Source organism: Leucoraja erinacea, chromosome 23 (assembly GCF_028641065.1).
Source record: "Leucoraja erinacea ecotype New England chromosome 23, Leri_hhj_1, whole genome shotgun sequence".
In the NCBI taxonomy this organism is placed as follows: domain Eukaryota; kingdom Metazoa; phylum Chordata; class Chondrichthyes; order Rajiformes; family Rajidae; genus Leucoraja; species Leucoraja erinaceus.
The window spans coordinates 22,352,933-22,373,639 of NC_073399.1; the positions used below are offsets into that span (position 1 = coordinate 22,352,933).

General features: G+C 40.5%; 1 protein-coding gene across 1 annotated transcript in view; it reads right to left on the bottom strand.

The window, feature by feature from the left end:
• cacna1g (calcium channel, voltage-dependent, T type, alpha 1G subunit) overlaps positions 1-20,707 on the bottom strand; it is a 239,374-nt gene that overhangs the window by 139,449 nt on the left and 79,218 nt on the right. The window contains exons 9-12 of the mRNA XM_055654095.1: positions 10,885-11,036; positions 9,926-10,111; positions 9,316-9,430; positions 2,209-2,364 (exon numbers count right to left, since the gene is read on the bottom strand). Of these exons, the coding sequence (XP_055510070.1) occupies positions 2,209-2,364; positions 9,316-9,430; positions 9,926-10,111; positions 10,885-11,036 (609 nt within the window). The remainder of the gene's footprint in view (positions 1-2,208; positions 2,365-9,315; positions 9,431-9,925; positions 10,112-10,884; positions 11,037-20,707) is intronic.

Here is a 20,707-nt window from a genome sequence, read left to right on the forward strand (position 1 = left end):
TGATAACCTTATTTTAGGAAATGCCAACATTGCTACATAACAGAAAAGGTAGTAAACTGTGTTTTTTTATGATGTATGGGATTATTAGGGAATGATCTTAGTTTTTAGCTAACGCAAATATGAGATAAAAGTTGTATCCAATCTAACCCTTCGCTATGTTGAATCATTCTTGCAGATTAATGTGATTATATATTTGACAGTAAAAACATCAATAATTATATATATGACAGTAAAATAATCAACTCCTCAGATCAGATTGGGTATTTTCCACTTTGTTTAAATGGTTATGCTGCTAAATCACAATTAAACATTTCCAAATGATGATATTACTGGAGCATAAAACACATAGTTATTAGGCATAATGTAGTACATCTATATCTTGAGTGCACTAATGAAGACTAACCATCAATAAGTGACAAACTGAACAGCAATTTAGGAATTGGCTTAGCAATGAACTTACATTAGACAATAATAATTGCATAAGATACTTGCAAATTCTTGTTTCAAGAAGAATTAAAACATATCATTTGGGGATTGGAGAAAAATCATACAATATTAACTTGCAAAAAAAAGCTAATTTTGGATTGTAGTCTGAACTACGAACATATGTACTCAAAGGGAAAACATATTTATCTGCATTGTCCCACAATCAGATTGGAAAATTTAGACCATGTGCTAACTGATGTTGAAGCCTTCCATTGCGAAAAGCTTGGACATTTTTGTTCAGCCCTTGGTTCACATGTTTTCTGAGAGCACAAATTGAGATGTAATTGAAGGGAGTCATCCTATGTAAACATTTGGTCCCAGATAACTTTGAAGCAAAAGTTTTAAAGCATAAATAACAATATTGAAAAATATGACTAAATGTAGAAATATATATTTAAAACATTTAGAATGATGCAGCAAATCCAATATATAGTTGCCCTCTAACAGCTGCAGCAAACAATTAACTTCAAATTAACAAACTCAATTAATCAGATTATATTGTCAGATCCTTTATTTTACTGACGGATTCACCTAATAAGTATAGACTGTGGCAGGTTCGCTGTGCATCAGTGAACCTATTTTAATTTTGTTGGATATCACTGCGGGGTTTCATTAAATACCACTTTATTATGCTATTTCGTGTTACAAGACCGACTTTGCTGAGAGGGACTCGCTTGCTTTACTTGCCGCTTGGATTCTGCAACTGTCGCACATTCACCTGTTTCAAATCCAAAACGCTAAATTCGCTGGGTGAAGCTAATTGGGGATTTTCAGCAAGTTCACCTTGCATTTCAGTTTTGCTGGTTCCAATGTCTCATCAAGTCTGAGACTTGTATGTTCAGATATTCATGCCCCAAAGTTATAGAGCCAAACAGTGTGGAAATAGATTCCTTTAAATATAATAAAGTGGTATCCACTGAATCCACACGGATCCATTTACATGAATCCTATTTTATTTTAACAGTTTCCAAAAAAAATCTTCTCAGATTCTAATATTTACTTACACACTAGGAGCAATTTACAGTAACCAATTCACTTACCAGCAAACACATTTTTGGGATGAGAGAGGAAAACGGTGCTCTTGGAGGAAACTCATGCAGTCACAGGGAGAACATGCAAATTCCACACAGGCAGCACCCAAGGTCAAATTGAACCTGGGTCGCTGGAGCTGAGGAGGAGCAGCTCTTACAGCTGCACCACAGTACTGTCCAGTTTTAAATGTAACCACCAACATTTTCCAGCAAGATCTGGCTCAAATTTTAATGAACTGTCACAGTAAATCATGGCGATAACTTTAAATTTATTATTTATGGTTTTATAGCCTCATTAGAATGAGTATTGAATAAATAATACATTTGTCAATAGACACTTTATAAATCTATTTTGAGCAGAGAAATATATTGGAATGCAAAACATTTTAATATATTTGTTAAAAAATATTTTACATTTACTTTAAATTGAATGGCAGGAAATACAATAGTGATTGGAAAAACTGTCAGGAATCCCTAAATTCAAAGGGTTTCGTTGACCTATGTTATTGTGTGATGTGACAAAGGACCCAAATATAATTTTCTGACATGCTGCATATTTATCAGGGAGCTGAGAATGGCAGTGATCTTTAGGAAATACTGTCACCAATCACATACAGCATTAAGCTACATAGCACAATGCAATACTGACTCTGTCATGCATCACTCAAAGAGTTATTACTTGTTCTTTTACCTCAGTCTGAAATCCTTCCACCAAAATGGCAACTAACAAGTTAAAGAGAACATAATTCCCAAATGTCATGAGGGCTATGAAGTATAAAGCAGCCCATGGAGAGGTGGAGGCCATCCCATTATAGAGGACCTTGTTCCAATCCTCTTGAGTCAATATCTGTGGAAGACATTTAAAAAAATCATTTATGATTTGAAAAAATCATGAATTAACACAGAGCTGCAGTACACAAATGATCTTTAAACATTGTTGTAGCATTGTTATTTGAACTTTCTACCAATCACTATTTCTGCATAAATTAATGCCATATTTACTAGAATGGAGCACACACATTCTGAACTGAGGCAGACAGGGAGAGGAGATAGCCATTTTGTTGCTTGATTTAGCTTTGACATTTTAATAGAGAATGCCAGGTTGCCCCATACTCTTTGCACCATTCAATTGTTTTTCAGGGGGATTTTGTCTTCACTCTCCTAAATTGCGTGCTGGAAACACTTCTACCACCTCGGGGTTTCAAATATTGCACTATTACAATTTTTGAAGAAATATTCCACAGAATATTAGATTGTGTTACTTTCAGTCATTTATTTTGTAATTTCATGAATTTTGGAATTATTAATGTTTGATAACTTTCAATATCGGGGAGTTACAAACATTTAATGGAGTAAAAAAACTTGATTTAACTATCCCTGGGTTAATTCCATTTAAAATGGTGGAGTACAAGACTAACTCGGGTAAATCTTGGGGTGATATGTTATCACCCATTTTACACTGTCATTGACCCAACACCTGGTAAAGTGACTGTTTTTACAGTATTTATCATACTCACTTTACTAAGGAAGCAATCTAATCAGAAACAGGAATAAATGTCAGTACTCAGCCACTACATTTAAATGGGGAACACACAGCATGATTAAACTAATTTCAAGTTAACATGCAAATGCCAAACATAATATTAATTCAATCCTCAAGAGTGAAGGGCTCAATGGGAAAGATCTTGAGTGCAAGATGTGCAAAATAATTGACAGAGGGTTGGTAGCTAATATTGCACAAAATCAAGATTAAACCTAATGTCTTCAATAAATTTGACTAATTTCCACTGATAATACATCTCAGGATCATGAAGATCCGTCATTGACCTGCATGCTGAATAAACAGATGACACAGAAAATGTCTATGTTGGAACGCTCTAGAGATATGCTTCTTGATCACCACTAGACATTCCATTCTTGCGGCCAGTGCTGCTGCAAGGCTTTCATTAAACAACAGCTTTATGAAGCCAGTGCCTAGTTGCTTGGACTACACATTTCTAGCCGTTGTCTGGATAAATGGGATGTACTTGCATGGGTTTGGTATAACCCATAACCTCATAACATGGGTTTGGTATTCCGTCCAAACAAATGTGTGAATGCAGATTACATGACGATCAGGATTAAATGACGATCTTTGACATTGCTTTCAAGTGATTGTAAGAGTCAGGTTTAGATCCAAGTAAGTTTTACAGCTGGATGAAGGCTATAATGAACTATATCGGAAAGCATGAACATCTCTCAATGTGCTTCCTGTCAGTCTTAATGGCATAGAGTCGGTGATATGGAGAATGGTGCATCCAGACTATTATTGTAAGTTTTGTTGGAGCAGTAACATTTTCAAAATGTGAAAAATATAATCAAGAACATATGGTTGCTAGAAGTCTGCTGCCAAAAGAATATTCTCTCATTGAGAAATGGTTTTAAATGATAATTCCAGATCTCGCTTGTGTGAGATTGGCAGCCCCACAGAGCAATACTGTCACCATCTGTGCACCACTTTTACCAAAACAAGTAATAGCTCCTGTGAAGACCTTCAGGGCGCTTAATATGTTCAGGGAGCAATAAAAAAATGAAGTTAATGTTTTATATTCAAGCATTGATATAACTGCTAACCCTGCTCTCACCAAGTCCATAGGTTGGCCCAAAGGTAGTAAATTGTTCCTAAAATCCAAAGCAAGTTTGTAATTCAAAATGGATCAACATCTTGCACTTTAGCAGCATCATTGCCAATTGGGTCTTAGGTCAAGCCCTTCAATGAATACAAAGAGGGCAGGAAGCATGAAATTGAAATATAGTTACATAAAACAGTCTATGAATAACTACATATACTCCACACCCATCACCATTACTATAGAAAGAGATTTTCTCCCAAACTGTTTGTTCTGGTGAATATTGTTGGATAGAGGCGAGGAACTAAATGAGTAATTTGCATTGGTATTCACCGTAGAAAAAGTCATGGAGAATAGTGAGTTCAGTTATTCCTTTAAGGAGGAATATAGGAATAATCCACTAAATTATAGGTCCATGAGCCCAACATTAGAGGTAGGAAGGCTATTGGAGAAGATTGTTAAGGACAGGATTTACTCGTGATTGGAAGGGAATTAGGGACAATCAGCATGGCATTGCACGGAGCAGGTCATGTCTGACAAACTAATAGAGCATTGAGTATAGAAGCTGGGATGTAATGTTAAAATTGTACAAGGCATTGGTGAGACCAAATCTGGAGTATGGGGTACAATTTTGGTCGCCAAATTATAGGAAGGATGTCAACAAAATAGAGAGAGTACAGAGGAGATTTACTAGAATGTTGCCTGGGTTTCAACAACTAAGTTACAGAGATAGGTTGAATAAGTTAGGTCTTTATTCTCTGGAGCGCAGAAGGTTAAGGGGGGACCTGATAGAGGTCTTTAAAATGATGAGAGGGATAGACAGAGTTGATGTGGACAAGCTTTTCCCTTTGAGAATAGGGAAGATTCAAACAAGAGGACATGACTTCAGAATTGAGGGACAGAAGTTTAGGGGTAATATGAGGGTGAACTTCTTTACGCAGAGAGTGGTGGTGGTGTGGAATGAGCTCCCAGTGGAAGTGGTGGAGGCAGGTTCATTGGTATCATTTAAAAATAAATTGGATAGGCATATGGATGAGAAGGGAATGGAGGGTTATGGTACGAGTGCAGGCAGGTGGGACTAAGGGGAAAAAAAAATTGTTCGGCATGGACTTGTAGGGCCGAGATGGCCTGTTTCCGTGCTGTAATTGTTATATGGTTATATGGTTAATAGGGTTTTTTGATGAGGTGATGAATGTGATTGATGAGATTGGGGCAGTGAATGTTGTCTACATGAACTTCAGTAAGGCATTTGACAAGGTACCTCATGGTAGGCAGATCCAGAAGATTAAGATGCATGGGATCCATGCTTACTGAGTAGTTTCAACTTAGAACTGAAGTTTATTTTAATAATTTTAATAATCAATTATCAAGGTGCCTTTTGTTTCACTTTTCTAAATTCTGACTAGTTCTTTTGAAGAAGTGCTTAAAAGTATATATTTATAGTAATCAGATTCTGTACCATTACATAAGAACATAAGAACTAGGAACAGGAGTCAGCCATACAGCCTATTGAACCTTCTCTGTCATTCACCAAGATCATAACTGATCTGATATTATCTTTAACTTTACTTTCCTACATATTTTTCATAATTTCTGTCAACCTGACAAACTAAAAACTTGTCACTTCAACCTTGAATATATTCAATGATTCAATCTTCGGAGATCTCAAAGGCAGAGAATTTCAAGAGAACTCGAACGTTCTCTATGAGAAGATTTTCCTCTTCTTTATTGAAACGGTTGACTTTTTATTCAGTAACTCTGCCCCAAATATATATGGATCCTCCCCCACCCCCCCACAAGTAAAACTGACAGCTCAACATATACGTTGTCAAGCACCTTTAGAATATTATGTTTCTGTACCATCAGCTCTCTGAACTACCTGCAAAGCAGCCATATCCCCCCTTAAAAAAGAGCCAAGCTGTATTCAGTATTTTAGATATTCTCAACAGTGTTCTGTACAGTTTAGCCAGACTTCCCTACTTTAATGCTCCATCTCATTGGCAATGAAAAGTAACATTCCTTTTGTTTTTCTAATTATTTGCTGAACCTCCATGTCAACTTTATACATTTGATATGCCGGTTTTCCCAGCATTACGGGGAGGTTGTGTTCCCAGAAAACAGACTATTGTGATTTTCTGTAACATGAAGCCATGTCATCTGCACTGGCCACTAAAAATACAAGTTGAAAAATAATAATATTGTGTTTATTTGGTTTTTTTTTTCACATGCATTCTGTGAGAGCAATTTCTATTCTAGATCTTAAAATTTTGAGCAGTAATTTGTGAATTCTATAAGTAGCAATGTTACAAAATTTTGAGATTTTAAAAATCAAGTCTGCAATTTATCCCATCAGATAAAGCATAACAATAAGTTTAATTTGACACCAAATTCACTTTCATATCTCAAGTATTAAAAAAGTTATGGCCATTTTCATACTCGGAAATTAGCATCTTGTTCCCTATTGATTTTCAATGGACATTACAAAAAAGCTGTGATCTTGGATAGTCAAAAGCCCATTTCTTAAGGAAAGATTAACATTTTTAAATAGCCTAAGTGTTCAAAGATTATTCACAAATAATTCACAATATAACATGATTTTTATATCTAATTTACATTAATTTATAGGCCAAATGGAAGGAATTTAGTGTTCAATTGCTGTAAATAAATGCCCATTTAAATCGGCTTTCTAGTGGGTTCATGTGAACGCGCTGGTTTAGAACGTTCACATCGCGCTGGATTAGTGCCCTCAAATGCCGAGAAAAATACTGCGGGATATAAAAAGCCCAAAATGAACTACTCGCTATAGATAACTTGATATACAGGGTTATATATATGCCCCATTTAATGTAAAAATAAAGTACATACCTTTAATTGTTTGCTTTATAAAACCCTGGAGCTGCGAGAGGTTGCGGAATAAGAGAGTAATTTTAAAACTATTATAACTATATTATCGAAGCCTATAAAACTAATAATACCTTTTGCGACCGGGTCTTGCAGCGATTTTTCGTTAATGATTTACTAGGCTGAACATCTGCGATTAGAACAGCCTAGTAAAAATCACGTTTTAAACTCGCCCCCTCCAAACAGCGCCAAAATCGCGGACATGGCTGTGGGCAGATTCCCAATGACGATTCAGGTAGGTTTTGTAACATACCTACTATAAGGGCACATTTTTATTACCTGAATACCATATCATAGGGGAAGCTTGTATCAGGATACTTTCTGCATCACCACATTCTAGCATTCATTTTACTTGTATTCTAACCAACCTGATCTCCCGGTGGCTCAGCACTTCAACTCTCCCCCCCCCATTCCGAATCCGACCTTTCTGGCCTGGCCCTCCTCCATGGCCAGAGTGAGGACCACCGGAAATTGGAGGAGCAGCACCTCATATTTCGCTTGGGCAGTTTATACCCCAGCGGCATGAACATTCTCCAATTTCAGGTAGCCCTCACTGTCTCCTCCCCTTCTCAGCTCTCCCTCAGCCCTCTGGCTCCTCCTCTTCCTTTCTTCTTCCCGCCCTCCCCCCACCCTACATCAGTCTGAAGAAGGGTTTTGGCCCGAAACGTTGCCTATTTCCTTCGCTCCATAGATGCTGCTGCACCCGCTGAGTTTCTCCAGCACTTTAGTTTACCTTTGATTTTCCAGCATCTGCAGTTCCTTCTTAAACATTCTACCTTACTAGTTTTTTTTCCGTAGAGTCATAAACCAACACGTTCCATCTACAGTAGTCCCACCCTGTCCAAATATTTCTTAAATGTTGTGATAGTACCTGCCTCAACTACCTCCTCTAGTAGCTTGCTTCATTTACCTACCACCCTTTGTGTAAAAAAGTTATCTCTCATATCTCTTAGGTTCCTATTTCCCCCCTCACCTTAAACCTATTACCTCCGGTTCATGATTCCCTTAATCTGGGTAAAAAGTATATATTCCTCATGATTTTATATGCTTCTATAAGATCACCCTTCATTCGTCTGCCCTCCTAGGAAAAAAGTCCTAGCCTGCTCAACCTCCCCCTGTAGTTTAGGGCCTCAAGTCCTGGCAACATCTTTGCAAATCTTCTCTCCACCATTTCCTGCTTAGAACATCTTTCCTATGACAAGGTGAACACAATACTCTAAATGTGGCCTCACCAATATTTTGTATAACTGTAATATGACCTTGCAATTTCAATAATCAATACTCTGACTGATGAAGGTCAAAGTGCTGAAAGCCTTCTTGACCACCCTATCTAATTGTGACGCCACTTTCAAGGAACGATGTACCTCCACCCCTAGATCCCTCTGTTCTACAACACTCCAGAGAGTCCTGCCATTTACTGTGTAGGCCCTGTGCTGGTTTGACTTCCCTAAGAGCAACATATCATACTTTTCTGTTTTAAAATTCTTCAACCATTCCTTGACCCATCTGCCCACCAGATCAAGATACTGTTGCAAATTTTGACAACCATCTTCGCCATTTACAATACCTCCTATTTTAGTGTCATGTGCAAACTTACTAATCATGTCTTGTGCATTCTCATCTAAATCATTGTTATTGATGACAAACAGCAATGGGGCCAGCACCGAATCCTGAGACACACCACTAGTCACAAGCCTCCAGTCCAAAATACTATCTTCCAAATAAAAATGTGGTACAAAGTTGGACTATGAGGAACACAACGTTCATTCTGGATCCTCTATGGTCTGTTGTGCTAATGATGAGGTTTCTAAAGTTGTGCAGCAACATTCAATGATATTCCATTTCTGCAATTTTGTACCCTTGTTTGCAGGTAACCCTCAAGGTGAAGCAGATGCTCACACCAACAGTGAAGTCCATTTCTGCTTGACATCAAGGAGCCCTCCGTAAGCAGGTTTCAGGACAGCACTGGGAACCCAGCTCAGGTAGATCCCCTCAAATAAATTTACTTACTCAGCTCTCTCCTGGGCTCTTCCTCCTAACATTGGTAGACTCTCTAACCAAGCTATAAATCAATCCTGAAACATTGTTGTAGCAGGGAAAACAATCCCAGTTTCCCCGCTCTCTCCATACAACTGATGTCCCTTATTTCTGGGAGCATTCGAGCAAATCACCTCTGCACCCATTCCAAGAACTTAACATCCTTCCAAATTTACGCTGGCCAAAATTGTACAATTGTAATTGCTGAACTCTAGCTAGAACTTTTAAACGTTGAGAATCATTTTCCATACCTGGAAGACAGTTACAATAGCCCAGAGAAGTGAGTCAAAGTTCTTTCTGTCAGGAAGAGTGTCTCCTTCCTTTTCTGATGCAAACTTGCAGCCAAAAAGATGCATTCCCAGAATACTGTAAAAGAAAACAGAATATTATGTAACCATGTGCATCTTACCAATATATAATAACCAAATCTGTGGTATGTATTGCCATTAGTGAAATGTCATCTCAATCCACTGCCTTGCCAAATCCCAAAATCTCACAGAAAAGACATATAGTTAATCATAAATTTGTCCCTATTCACTATCCCTCTATCCTGGTTCAATCACAGAAGTTGTTGTTGGAAGATTGTTGCTTCAAAACTCATTGCCATCAGTAATGTTAAATAACTTGTTAAAATATCCAAAGTACAGAAATACGCTCCAGCGAAGATCAGGGACAGAAACGTACACCAAAGGAAACCACACAATTTCAAACAGAAGGGCCAGCACACAGGGTCTATTAGTTATGGATATTTCTCCCTGATCTTCCTCAGTGATCTACACTGTCAGGAAATGCTTTAGCGTGTGCATGAATATGGACCACCTGAGGTAGTGTTTGAAGAAAGGGACTCTGCCCTTCACTCACCTGAAGATAAAGATGAATAGCATCAGCAGCATACAGAAGGTGGCAACATTGTCCATTGTTTTCATCAAGACCACCAGCTGGCGTTGCAGGGCTGGCATAAACCGCACCAACTTCAGCACTCGCATCAGCCGGAAGGTACGCAGCACTGACAGGCCTCCGCCCTGCTGGCCCACAATCTCCCACACACTGGAATAACATAACATTAGTATAATGCATTGCAAACCTATGGGGCATTGCAAACCAAGAATATGGAGATTGTGCGTGAAATATATAGAAGCTTAGTGGGTCACAGCTGGAGCATTATGTATAGCTCTGGTCACCCAACTGCTGGGTGTATGTGATGGCATCATAGAGGAGATTTATGATGATGTTTCCAAGACTGGCGAATTACAGTTATGAGAACTGTCTAGGATGAAATTATTTTTAATGGAACCAAAGAGACAAAGAAGAGATTTAACTGAGATATACTAATTATGAGAAGTTTGTTCAGAGTTAAAACAAAACTTCGCAGAGATGTCCGCAAATATAGGGACATAGATTTGAGTTCATGGTGGAGGATTATAGTAATATGATTTCACTGAACAAGTATTGGGGATCTGGACTTCACTGCCTGAAAATGTAGTGCAGACAGAAACTCTCACCACATTTCATGTATGTGGACCATCACTTGAGCAACTGTGAGCTGCATTTCTGTGCACCAGTATCTGAAAAATGGGATTGATATAACATTTATTTCTGGCTGTGTTGAATGCCTCCTTCTGTGCCATACATTTCTACGATCACACAAATGTATGGAATGAGTGATGGTGATTTTACAGTTGAATAATATCTGTTTTGTGTTTCCTAATTTTTGTATCTTTAAAGGTCTAAGTTAGTATTTTGGAATTTACAATCCACATTGACAGAAGTTAAGTTTGAGGTTGCGAGAAATGAATCTACATTTACTTGTGACAATTTACCTGATAACTACAATGATACCATCAAAGATGTTGTAAGGATTCTTGATGTAGCCAAAAGGCCCATACACCAAGATCTTTAAGAGCATTTCCAATGCGAACAGGCTGGTGAAGACAATATTGCTGATCTCCAGTGCGTTAGTTAGTTCCTCTGGCTGGGGGGATAAATGAAAAAGGCATTAGAATGAGCATCGTCCAGATTTCAGGGCAACAATTCACTTACTCTTTTCGGAATATGATCTTTATGCATATCAATCCAAGGGATGTCAGTATTGTGAGGTATAATATTTTTTTCTTTGCTATCTCCCAGTCTTGGGTGTCGTGGATAGATGCAGATAGATTAGTTTTCAAGAGAGAGTTAGATTTAGCTCTTAGGGCTAAGGGAATCAAGGGATATGGAGGAAATTCTGGAAAAGGGTACTGATTTTGGATGTTTAAGGAGGAACTGCAGATGTTGGAAAATTGAAGGTATACAAAAACTCAGCGGGTGCGGCAGCATCAATGGAGCGAAGGTAAATAAATTTCAGGTAGCCCTCACTGTCTCCTCCCCTTCTCAGCTCTCCATCAGCCCTCTGGCTCCTCCTCTTCCTTTCTTCTTCCTGCCCCCCACCCCCCTCCCCCCTACCCTACATCAGTCTGAAGAAGGGTTTTGGCCCGAAATGTTGCCTATTTCCTTCACTCCATAGATGTTTCTCCAGCATTTTTGTCTATTGATTTTGGATGTTCAGCCATGATCATATTAAATGGCGGTGCTGGCTCGAAGGGCCGAATGGCCTACTCCTGCACCTACTGTCTATGTTTCTATGCACTATAAAGCATTTCATAACCTACTTTAAAATATGCTTTAACACAAAATTCGGAAGGATTCCCTTAAATGCTTTGGTGTGAACTTTTCCACATTGATAGATAAAACATTCACTCAATCCATCAATCCATTAGAGGTCAATAATGCTCCATCCAGAACTTTATTAACACTGACTAGAGGAAACAAAGCATTTAAGACCTTTGCATCCTTTTAGTCTGGCTGGATTTTAAACTATAATCTCACTAACAATCCATTGAAACATCTGACCACAGTCAATAGGCTTTTTAGCATATTATTTTCCCATTATGTCATTTACAGTAATCACAAAAGACAGATGAATGTCTGAGTTGGAAATCAGAAAACACGTGGGCTTGTACAAGTATTATGGTGATTACGGTTTTTTGTTAGTTAACTTACTCATTTGAAAGAGACATTCCGAATAAATTTCAAGATCCTTCTTTATGTCTATAAAGTCCTTAACGGGCTTGCCCCCACCTACATCAAAAATCTGCTTACCCACCACACCATCTCCAGGTCCCTCAGATCGGCCGACTTGGGGATACAGAAACATAGACATAGAAACATAGAAAATAGGTGCAGGAGTAGCCCATTCGGCCCTTCGAGCTTGCACCGTCATTCAATATGATCATGGCTGATCATCCAACTCCGTATCCTGTACCTGCCTTCTCTCCATACCCCCTGATCCCTTTAGCCACAAGGGCCACATCTAACTCCCTCTTAAATATAGCCAATGAACTGGCCTCAACTACCTTCTGTGGCAGAGAATTCCAGAGATTCACCACTTTCCTCATCTCGGTCCTAAAAGATTTCCCTCTTATCCTTAAACTGTGACCCCTTGTTCTGGACTTCCCCAACATCGGGAACAATCTTCCTGCATCTAGCCTGTCCAACCCCTTAAGAATTTTGTAAGTTATTGAACATCCCACGGTCTAGGTATAAGCTCAGGGGCGACCGCGCCTTTGTGGTTGCAGCTCCTGGACTGTGGAACAGCATCCCTCTTCCCATCAGAACCACCCCCTCCATCGACTCCCTTAATTCGAGACGTAAAACTCATCTTTACTCTCAAGCCTTTCTTGACGTCCTCTGAGGGAGGGCTATATGTATGTATTTATGTATGTACTTAATCTATGAACCACTGTTTTATAACGTTAGTACCTCCACCAATGCAAAGCACTTTGGCCAACAAGAGTTATTTTTTAAATGTGCTAATGTTAAATGTTTCTTGGACGTCACGTGAATTCTACTTTATTTTCCGTGATTACACACACATTGCACTGGAGATCAGCGATGATTTCCCTCATGAGGAGCCAACTTAATATTCTTACTTCAGTCTCAGCTAAAATACAGCTGGAATAGTTGGAAGCTGAATTCCTGTTGGCTGGAATACTGATTGCATAGTAGATGCACCCATTAAAACATTAGTCTTTCCTTTACTCCAAAATATTACTTAATAAAATGTATATGTGGATTTCAGCAAGCGTGAAACTGGATTAGAACCATAGTCCAGAATTTGCTTACTGCCATCATTTTGCAGCCCACTTTACACCAGCCCAACCTTATCCACTGCATTTAAAAGGAAACTAAGCACAGTATAAAACAGGACCACTAACTCGCTATGAGCCAAATTAGCATTGCTTTTGGTGATAAATGTCACCCCTCATCCCCTGTATCTCCAGACCTCAAAGTATTACGTTGCTCCATCAATAAGAAGTTTTGTGAAGCACAGCCATTAGGATTCAAACAAGCATGTTAAATATGGTTAACTTTCAAAACTAACCTTCATATCTATCTTGAAAATGTTTTAGATAAAGGAAAAGGAAGAGCAGTGAAATTATTGCATTGCAGGCATAGTTTTGTCAATACTGGTATAGCCGAGTAGGTACAAAATTAAACATAATTTCCCGATGTATAAATACTGTGTTTAACTAATGCATATGTTGTAAAGATTTTGATTCATTAAAAAAGAACAGTGAAATGTATGCATTACAGGTATAGTTTTGTCAATAGTTACAGTATAGCTAAGAACTAGGTACAAAGCTAAGCTTAATTTTCCAATGTATAAATACTGTGTTTGACTAAAGTCCATGCTTATGTTGTAAACATTTTGATTAATTAAAAGAAAAACCCAAAGCTCTTGTAATGTGTTCCAACTTCCCAGTCAAATTAGTTTGAAAATAATTTTTCGAAATATAAACCAAATACATATCTCAAAAAACGCTTTGATAAACATTGTGCTCATTAAGTTTGTTCTGTATCAGACTGCACGCCAAATAATCCTAAAAAAAGCTTAAATTAAAAATAAAGGTTCACGTGGTTGAGCTATTTTTGGGAAGATTGTGAAATGATAAGTCACAGCACTACTAATTACTTACAGACCAATAATTCCTTCAGATGGATTCGACACGTTGCTCATTAAAGAATAAACTATAATAAACTTTCATAAAATTAGGGCAATAAGATGGTAGATGGTGACAATTAAATGCAAGTATGGTCATGTTGTGAGGCTGTGCATAAGCAGTCAATGCCGTGTGGTGGCTGGGGTTGGAATGATTTGCGTGGCACAAGATATATATGTGATGCTTTGGTCCTCTTGGGAACAAAGCAAATCTGAAGTTTGCTCATTCGTCCATGAAACATGTTACCCTAGATTATCTGGACAAACATTGATTGGCAGTTTGAATATCGTTAATTGCCTTTGCTCTTTTTTTGCCTTTGCTCCATGCCGACTTGTAGGGCCGAGATGGCCTGTTTCCGTGCTGTAATTGTTATATGTTATATGTTTGTTATATGTTATATGACTCCTTTGGTTATCTAATGTGAAGGTTTATTTGCTGGTCAATCTGCAATATAATTTAAACTCAGCCAAGGCTGCAGAATCACAGAACATAAATTTAAGTACATCTTTAAAAATATATTTTAAATTACTTTGTTTCTCTAATATTTGAAGTAGTCAACTAGGCGAGAGTCCTAATCTGAGTATCTTCATTCTGGGTGTAGTTTGAATAATAGAATCATGATTAGCCCCGACAACTCCCCAGGCAGATGAAAAAGTTCACATGGCATTACTTATAGCCAATATTTATCATTAACCCAGAGCATGATTGCTTTGTAAGTGCCAAGACTTGGATTCATATTTGATGGCATCAAGGCTGGTACAAATAATCAGCCATAGTTTGTTGATCACTTTGGTTTACCTTCTTTCCTTCAACACCATCAATGTGCTTCTCTTAGCAATATGCCAAGGATAAGATGAGGCGTTGTTCCTCAAGCTTACTTAGGGCCTTTTTATATCAAAGCAAGAAGCCACAGGCACATTAATCAAAGTGGGTGGAGAATTACAGTGGCATCACTGGACACAGATATTTTGCAAATCAATTACACTATGTAAACCTTTACTTTTACCTCTTATTTTCCCTCTACGGAAACAGTCATTCCAGGTGAGGCAGCAATGGACTTGCCTTTCTCCAAGTGCAGTACATTGCATTTAGCATCCACAATACGGTTTCTTCCCCATTGGTGAAACCAAACACAGATTGGTGACTGCAATGAAAGCTTGAGGAATTAAACTACATCTTCTTCTAGGCATGTTGCAGGCTTAGGATCCAATATTGAATTGTACGAAAAAAACGGACATGTTGTTCACAAGGACATGTATGACAACCACATACTGCACTATAAGGATGCCCACTCCATAGCTAAATCCATATACTATGCTAATTTAATTTCATCTGGCGAAGGGAACACTCGAGCCCTGTTTTCCACAATTAACATGATCTCACTCTTCCACCGTATACTCTTCCACCACACTTGTATTCAACTTCTCAATGTAATAGTTTTATGTCCTTTTTCAAAACCAAAGTTGAAAACATTCACAAACAGCTCCCTTCTTTATATAATACAGATAATAGTGCACTCCATCCACCTTCTTCTGTCCCCCCCTTTTCTTTATTATCTAGTTTTCAACTCCCAACTGTTACTGAAATATCTGATTTCATCCGAGAATCGAAATCATCCACCTGCCAGCTTGACCCCGTCCCCACCCACTTAGTCAAACCCTGTCTACCTTCCCTCTCCTCTTCCATAACTAACATCATCCACTCCTCCCTTATTTCTGCTCATGTTCCTTCCTCTCTCAAAACCGCTGCAATAACTCCAGTACTTAAGAAACCCGGTGCAAATCCCAACAATCTAAATAATTTTCGACCAATCTCCAATTTGCCATTTATCTCTAAAATACTAGAAAAAACAGTTGCTGCACAGGTCCACAATCATCTCATCAGCAATAACCACTATGAACAATTTCAATCTGGTTTTTGCCCTCTCCATAGCACAGAAACAGCATTATTCAAGATTCAGATTCAGATTCAATTTTAATTGTCATTGTCAGTGTACAGTACAGAGACAACAAAATGCATTTAGCATCTCCCTTGAAGAGCGACATAGCAAACGATTTGAATAAAAAAATAAATAATAAGTGTCCGGGGGGGGGGGGGGGGGTGATTGGCAGTCACCGAGGTACGTTGTTTAGTAGAGTGACAGCCGCCGGAAAGAAGCTGTTCCTCGACCTGCTGGTTCGGCAACGGAGAGACCTGTAGCGCCTCCCGGATGGTAGGAGGGTAAACAGTCCATGGTTGGGGTGAGAGCAGTCCTTGGCGATGCTGAGCGCCCTCCGCAGACAGCGCTTGCTTTGGACAGACTCAATGGAGGGGAGCGTGGAACCGGTGATGCGTTGGGCAATTTTCACCACCCTCTGCAGTGCCTTCCGGTCGGAGACAGAGCAGTTGCCATACCATACTGTGATGCAGTTGGTAAGGATGCTCTCAATGGTGCAGCGGTAGAAGTTCACCAGGATCTGAGGAGACAGATGGACCTTCTTCAGTCTCCTCAGGAAGAAGAGACGCTGATGAGCCTTCTTGATCAGAGTAGAGGTATTGTGGGTCCAAGAGAGGTCATCGGAGATGTTGACTCCCAGGAACCTGAAGCTAGAAACACGTTCCACCTCCGTCCCGTTAATGTGGATGGGGGTGTGCGTGCCGCCTCTGGACTTCCTGAAGTCTACAATGAGCTCCTTGGTCTTCTTGGAGTTAAGGACCAGGTTGTTGTCAGCGCACCATGCTGCTAAGTGCTGGACCTCCTCCCTGTAGGCCAGCTCATCGTTGTTGCTGATGAGGCCAATCACCGTTGTATCATCTGCATACTTGATGATGGTGTTAGTACCATGTACAGGTGTGCAGTCATAGGTGAAGAGGGAGTAGAGGAGGGGGCTCAGCACACAGCCCTGAGGAACGCCGGTGTTCAGGGTGAGGGTTGAAGAGATGTGCTTGTCTAACCTCACAGACTGGGGTCTGTTGGTTAGAAAGTCCAGTATCCAGTTGCAGAGGGAGGGGTCGATGCCCAGGTTACCGAGTTTGGTGATCAGTTTTGATGGAATAATGGTGTTGAATGCTGAGCTGTAATCGATGAACAGCATTCTTACATAAGTGTCTCTGTTGTCAAGGTGGGAGAGGGCGGAGTGAAGTGCCGTTGAGATGGCATCCTCCGTACTCCTGTTCTTGCGGTAGGCAAACTGATAGGGATCCAGTGTGGGGGGTAGGCAGCTTTTGAGGTGTGCCAGGACCAGCCTCTCGAAGCACTTGGTGATGATGGGGGTAAGTGCAACTGGGCGGAAGTCGTTGAGGCTTGCCGCAGTGGAGTGTTTTGGCACTGGCACGATGGAGGTGGCTTTAAGGCAAGTGGGGACAACTGCTTGGGCAAGTGACAGGTTGAAGATGTCAGTCCAGACGTCTGTCAGCTGCGCAGCACAGGCACTGAGCACGCGCCCGGGGATGCCGTCAGGGCCAGCAGCCTTACGTGCATTAGTCCTACTCAGTGCCACGTACACGTCGTAGGGGGTGAGTGTGAGGGGTTGGTGATCGGCAGGTAGCACAGCCTTGATGGCTGTCTCTAGATTGTCCCTGTCGAAGCGGCCATAGAAGTGATTCAGCTCCTCAAGGAAGGAGGCGTCGCTGGATGTGGGGGTGATGTTGGAGGGTCTGTAGTCCGTGATGGCCTGGATGCCTTGCCACATGCGTCGGGGGTCGGAGTTGTTGTTGAAGTGCTCCTCAATCCTGAGCTTATGGCAGTGCTTGGCCTTCCTGATGCCCCTCTTCAGGTTAGCCCTGGATGAACTGTAGGCTCGAGCATCGCCTGACCTGAAAGCGGTGTCCCGTGCTTTCAGCAGTAGCCTGACCTCGCTGTTCATCCATGGCTTCTGATTCGGGTATATGGTCACCTGTTTGAGGGAGGTGACACTATTGATGGTGGAGTTTATAAAGTCCAGAACAGAGGATGTATAGGAATCAATGTCCGTGTGAGAGTCAAGGGTGGCCTGGGCTGCAAACGCCTTCCAGTCAGTGTTTCCAAAACACTGCTGAAGTATGAAGTCCGCTTCCTCTGACCAGACTTTAACTGTCCTTACAGTTGGTTTAACCCGTCTGATGAGTGGGGAGTACTTAGGGAGCAGGAACAATGAGACGTGATCAGACTGACCAAGGTGGGGGAGGGGGATGGCTTTGTAAGCTTCAGCCATGTTGGTGTAGACTTTGTCCAGTGTCTTGTCTACTCTAGTGGGGAAGGATACATGTTGGTGGAATTTGGGGAGTACAGTCTTCAGGTTGGAGTGATTGAAGTCACCCGCAACAATGAAGGCTGCCTCGGGGTTGTGAGTCTGTTGTTTGCTAATGGCAGTATGCAGCTCTTTCATTGCAAGCTTGGCATTAGCATCAGGAGGGATATAGGCTGCAGTCACAACAGTGGAGGTGAACTCTCTGGGCAGATAGAACGGTCTGCATCTAACCAAGAGGAATTCAAGGTTAGCTGAGCAGTGACTCTCGATGATGGTGGAGTCCGTGCACCATGCTTTGTTTACATAAATGCACAGACCCCCCCCTCTGGTCTTACCAGAGTCTGATGTCCTGTCCGCTCGGAGTAAATGACGCCCCGATAGCTGGATGGCGCTGTCAGGAACGTCAGTGTTGAGCCAAGTTTCAGTGAAGATCAAGATGTTGCAGTCCTTGATCCGGTTGTGGGAGGTGATCCTTAGCCGGAGTTCATCCATTTTGTTTGCCAGTGAGCGCACGTTGGCGAGGAAAAGGCTAGGAATCCAACGACCTGCTAGGTCACCAACGACCTGCTGATGGCTGCCGACTCTGGTTCTCTCACCATACTCATCCTCCTTGATTTGACTGCTGCCTTCGACCCATCTCTCACAACATCATCCTCGACCGTCTAGCCTCCATTGATATCATCAACACATCACTCACCTGGTTCACACCATACCTCTCCGGCCACACTCAGTTTGTACAACTTAAAAATGTCCATTCACACTCCTCCCCAGTCACCAGTGGTGTTCCCCAGGGCTCAGTCCTAGGGCTCCTCCTTTTTATAATTTATTTTGGTTTTATTTTCAGGAAATACAACATTCATTTTCACTGCTACGTAGATGACACCCAGCTCTACCTGTCCACAAAACCCACTTCCATGCTTCCTCCCTCTTCCTTGTCTGACTGCTTAGTGGAAACTAAAACCTGGTTTGCTCACAAACTCAACTGTGACACAACTGAGATTCTCCTTGTTGGCTCCAAATCCACCCTATCAAAATGTCCCAATTTCTCACTCACCATTGACAATTCCATAGTCCCTCCTTCCCCTCAGGTAAAAAGTCTGGGTGTCATCCTTGATAGCACACTTTCTTTTGAAAAACACATCAATAATCTCACTGGGTCTGCTTACTTTCACCTACGCACTATCCACCGTCTTCGTCCATCACTCACCCCTAACAGCACTGCTACTCTCATCCACGCCCTCGTCACCTCCCGTATTGATTATTGTAACTCTCTCCTCTCTGGTTTACCCCACAAGTCCATCCATAAACTCCAATTGGTCCAGAACTCAGCTGCCCGCATTATCACCAGAACCCCATCCACCGAACACATCACTCCCACCCTCAAACAACTACAGTGGCTCCCTGTCCAATACCGCATTGATTTTAAGATTCTCCACCGCACTTTCAAAGCCCTCCGCAATCTCGTTCCTCCATACCTTTTCGAACTCCTCCAACCTTACACTCCATCCCGAACTCACCGATCCTCTTCTTCCTCCCTGCTCTCAACTTCATCTGCCCGCCTGTCCACGATGGGGTTCAGAGCCTTCAGCCGTTCTCCCCCTCACCTCTGGAACTCTCTCCCACTATCCATCCATACCATACTATTCTCCACCTTTAAAACCTCCCTCAAAACTCACCTATTCAGACTGGCCTATCCCACGTAACTCCACTTTCTATCAAATTCATGGATATGTTATTTTTGTTTCATTTTATTTATATATTTGTAGTTTGCTTGTTTTAACTGTAAGGTGTCCTTGAGTGTTCTGAAAGGCGCCCATAAATAAAATGCATTATTATTATTATTATTATTATTATTATTATTATTATTATTATTATTATTATTATTAACTTAAGTAACTTGCCTAGCCTGGCCAGTTCAGCTGTGATGTTCTCTCAGTTTTTCTCTTTTCAGTCAAACAGCTTCGGATTTTGTAACTTTTACATTCCTTTTTTTGTGCTCACTCACTTACTACACTTGTTTCATAGCTTTTATACTCTTTTGTTCACACTTTCTCGAAAACTACCGTTAATGCATCAATTGGATGTCCTCATTTATAGCTTATCCTCACTGCAACCCCGATTACACCTTACATTTCCTTTGTTAACATCAAGCAAAATAAGTCAACATGAGACACTATCAATGTAAGTTAACCAACCCAAAAAACTTTTTTTTCAACAGTTCCTTCAATTTGCAGGTCATTGAAATTTCAATTTAATTAATTATATTTTGTTAACCAGATCATTAAACGATGAAACATTTTGTTGTTCAAAGGCTCCATCAGTTGACAGTCAGTACTGTTTTGATAATTAATCTTTTTTGGTCCAGAAGAAACAGTAGGAAAAAAATGGTATAAACT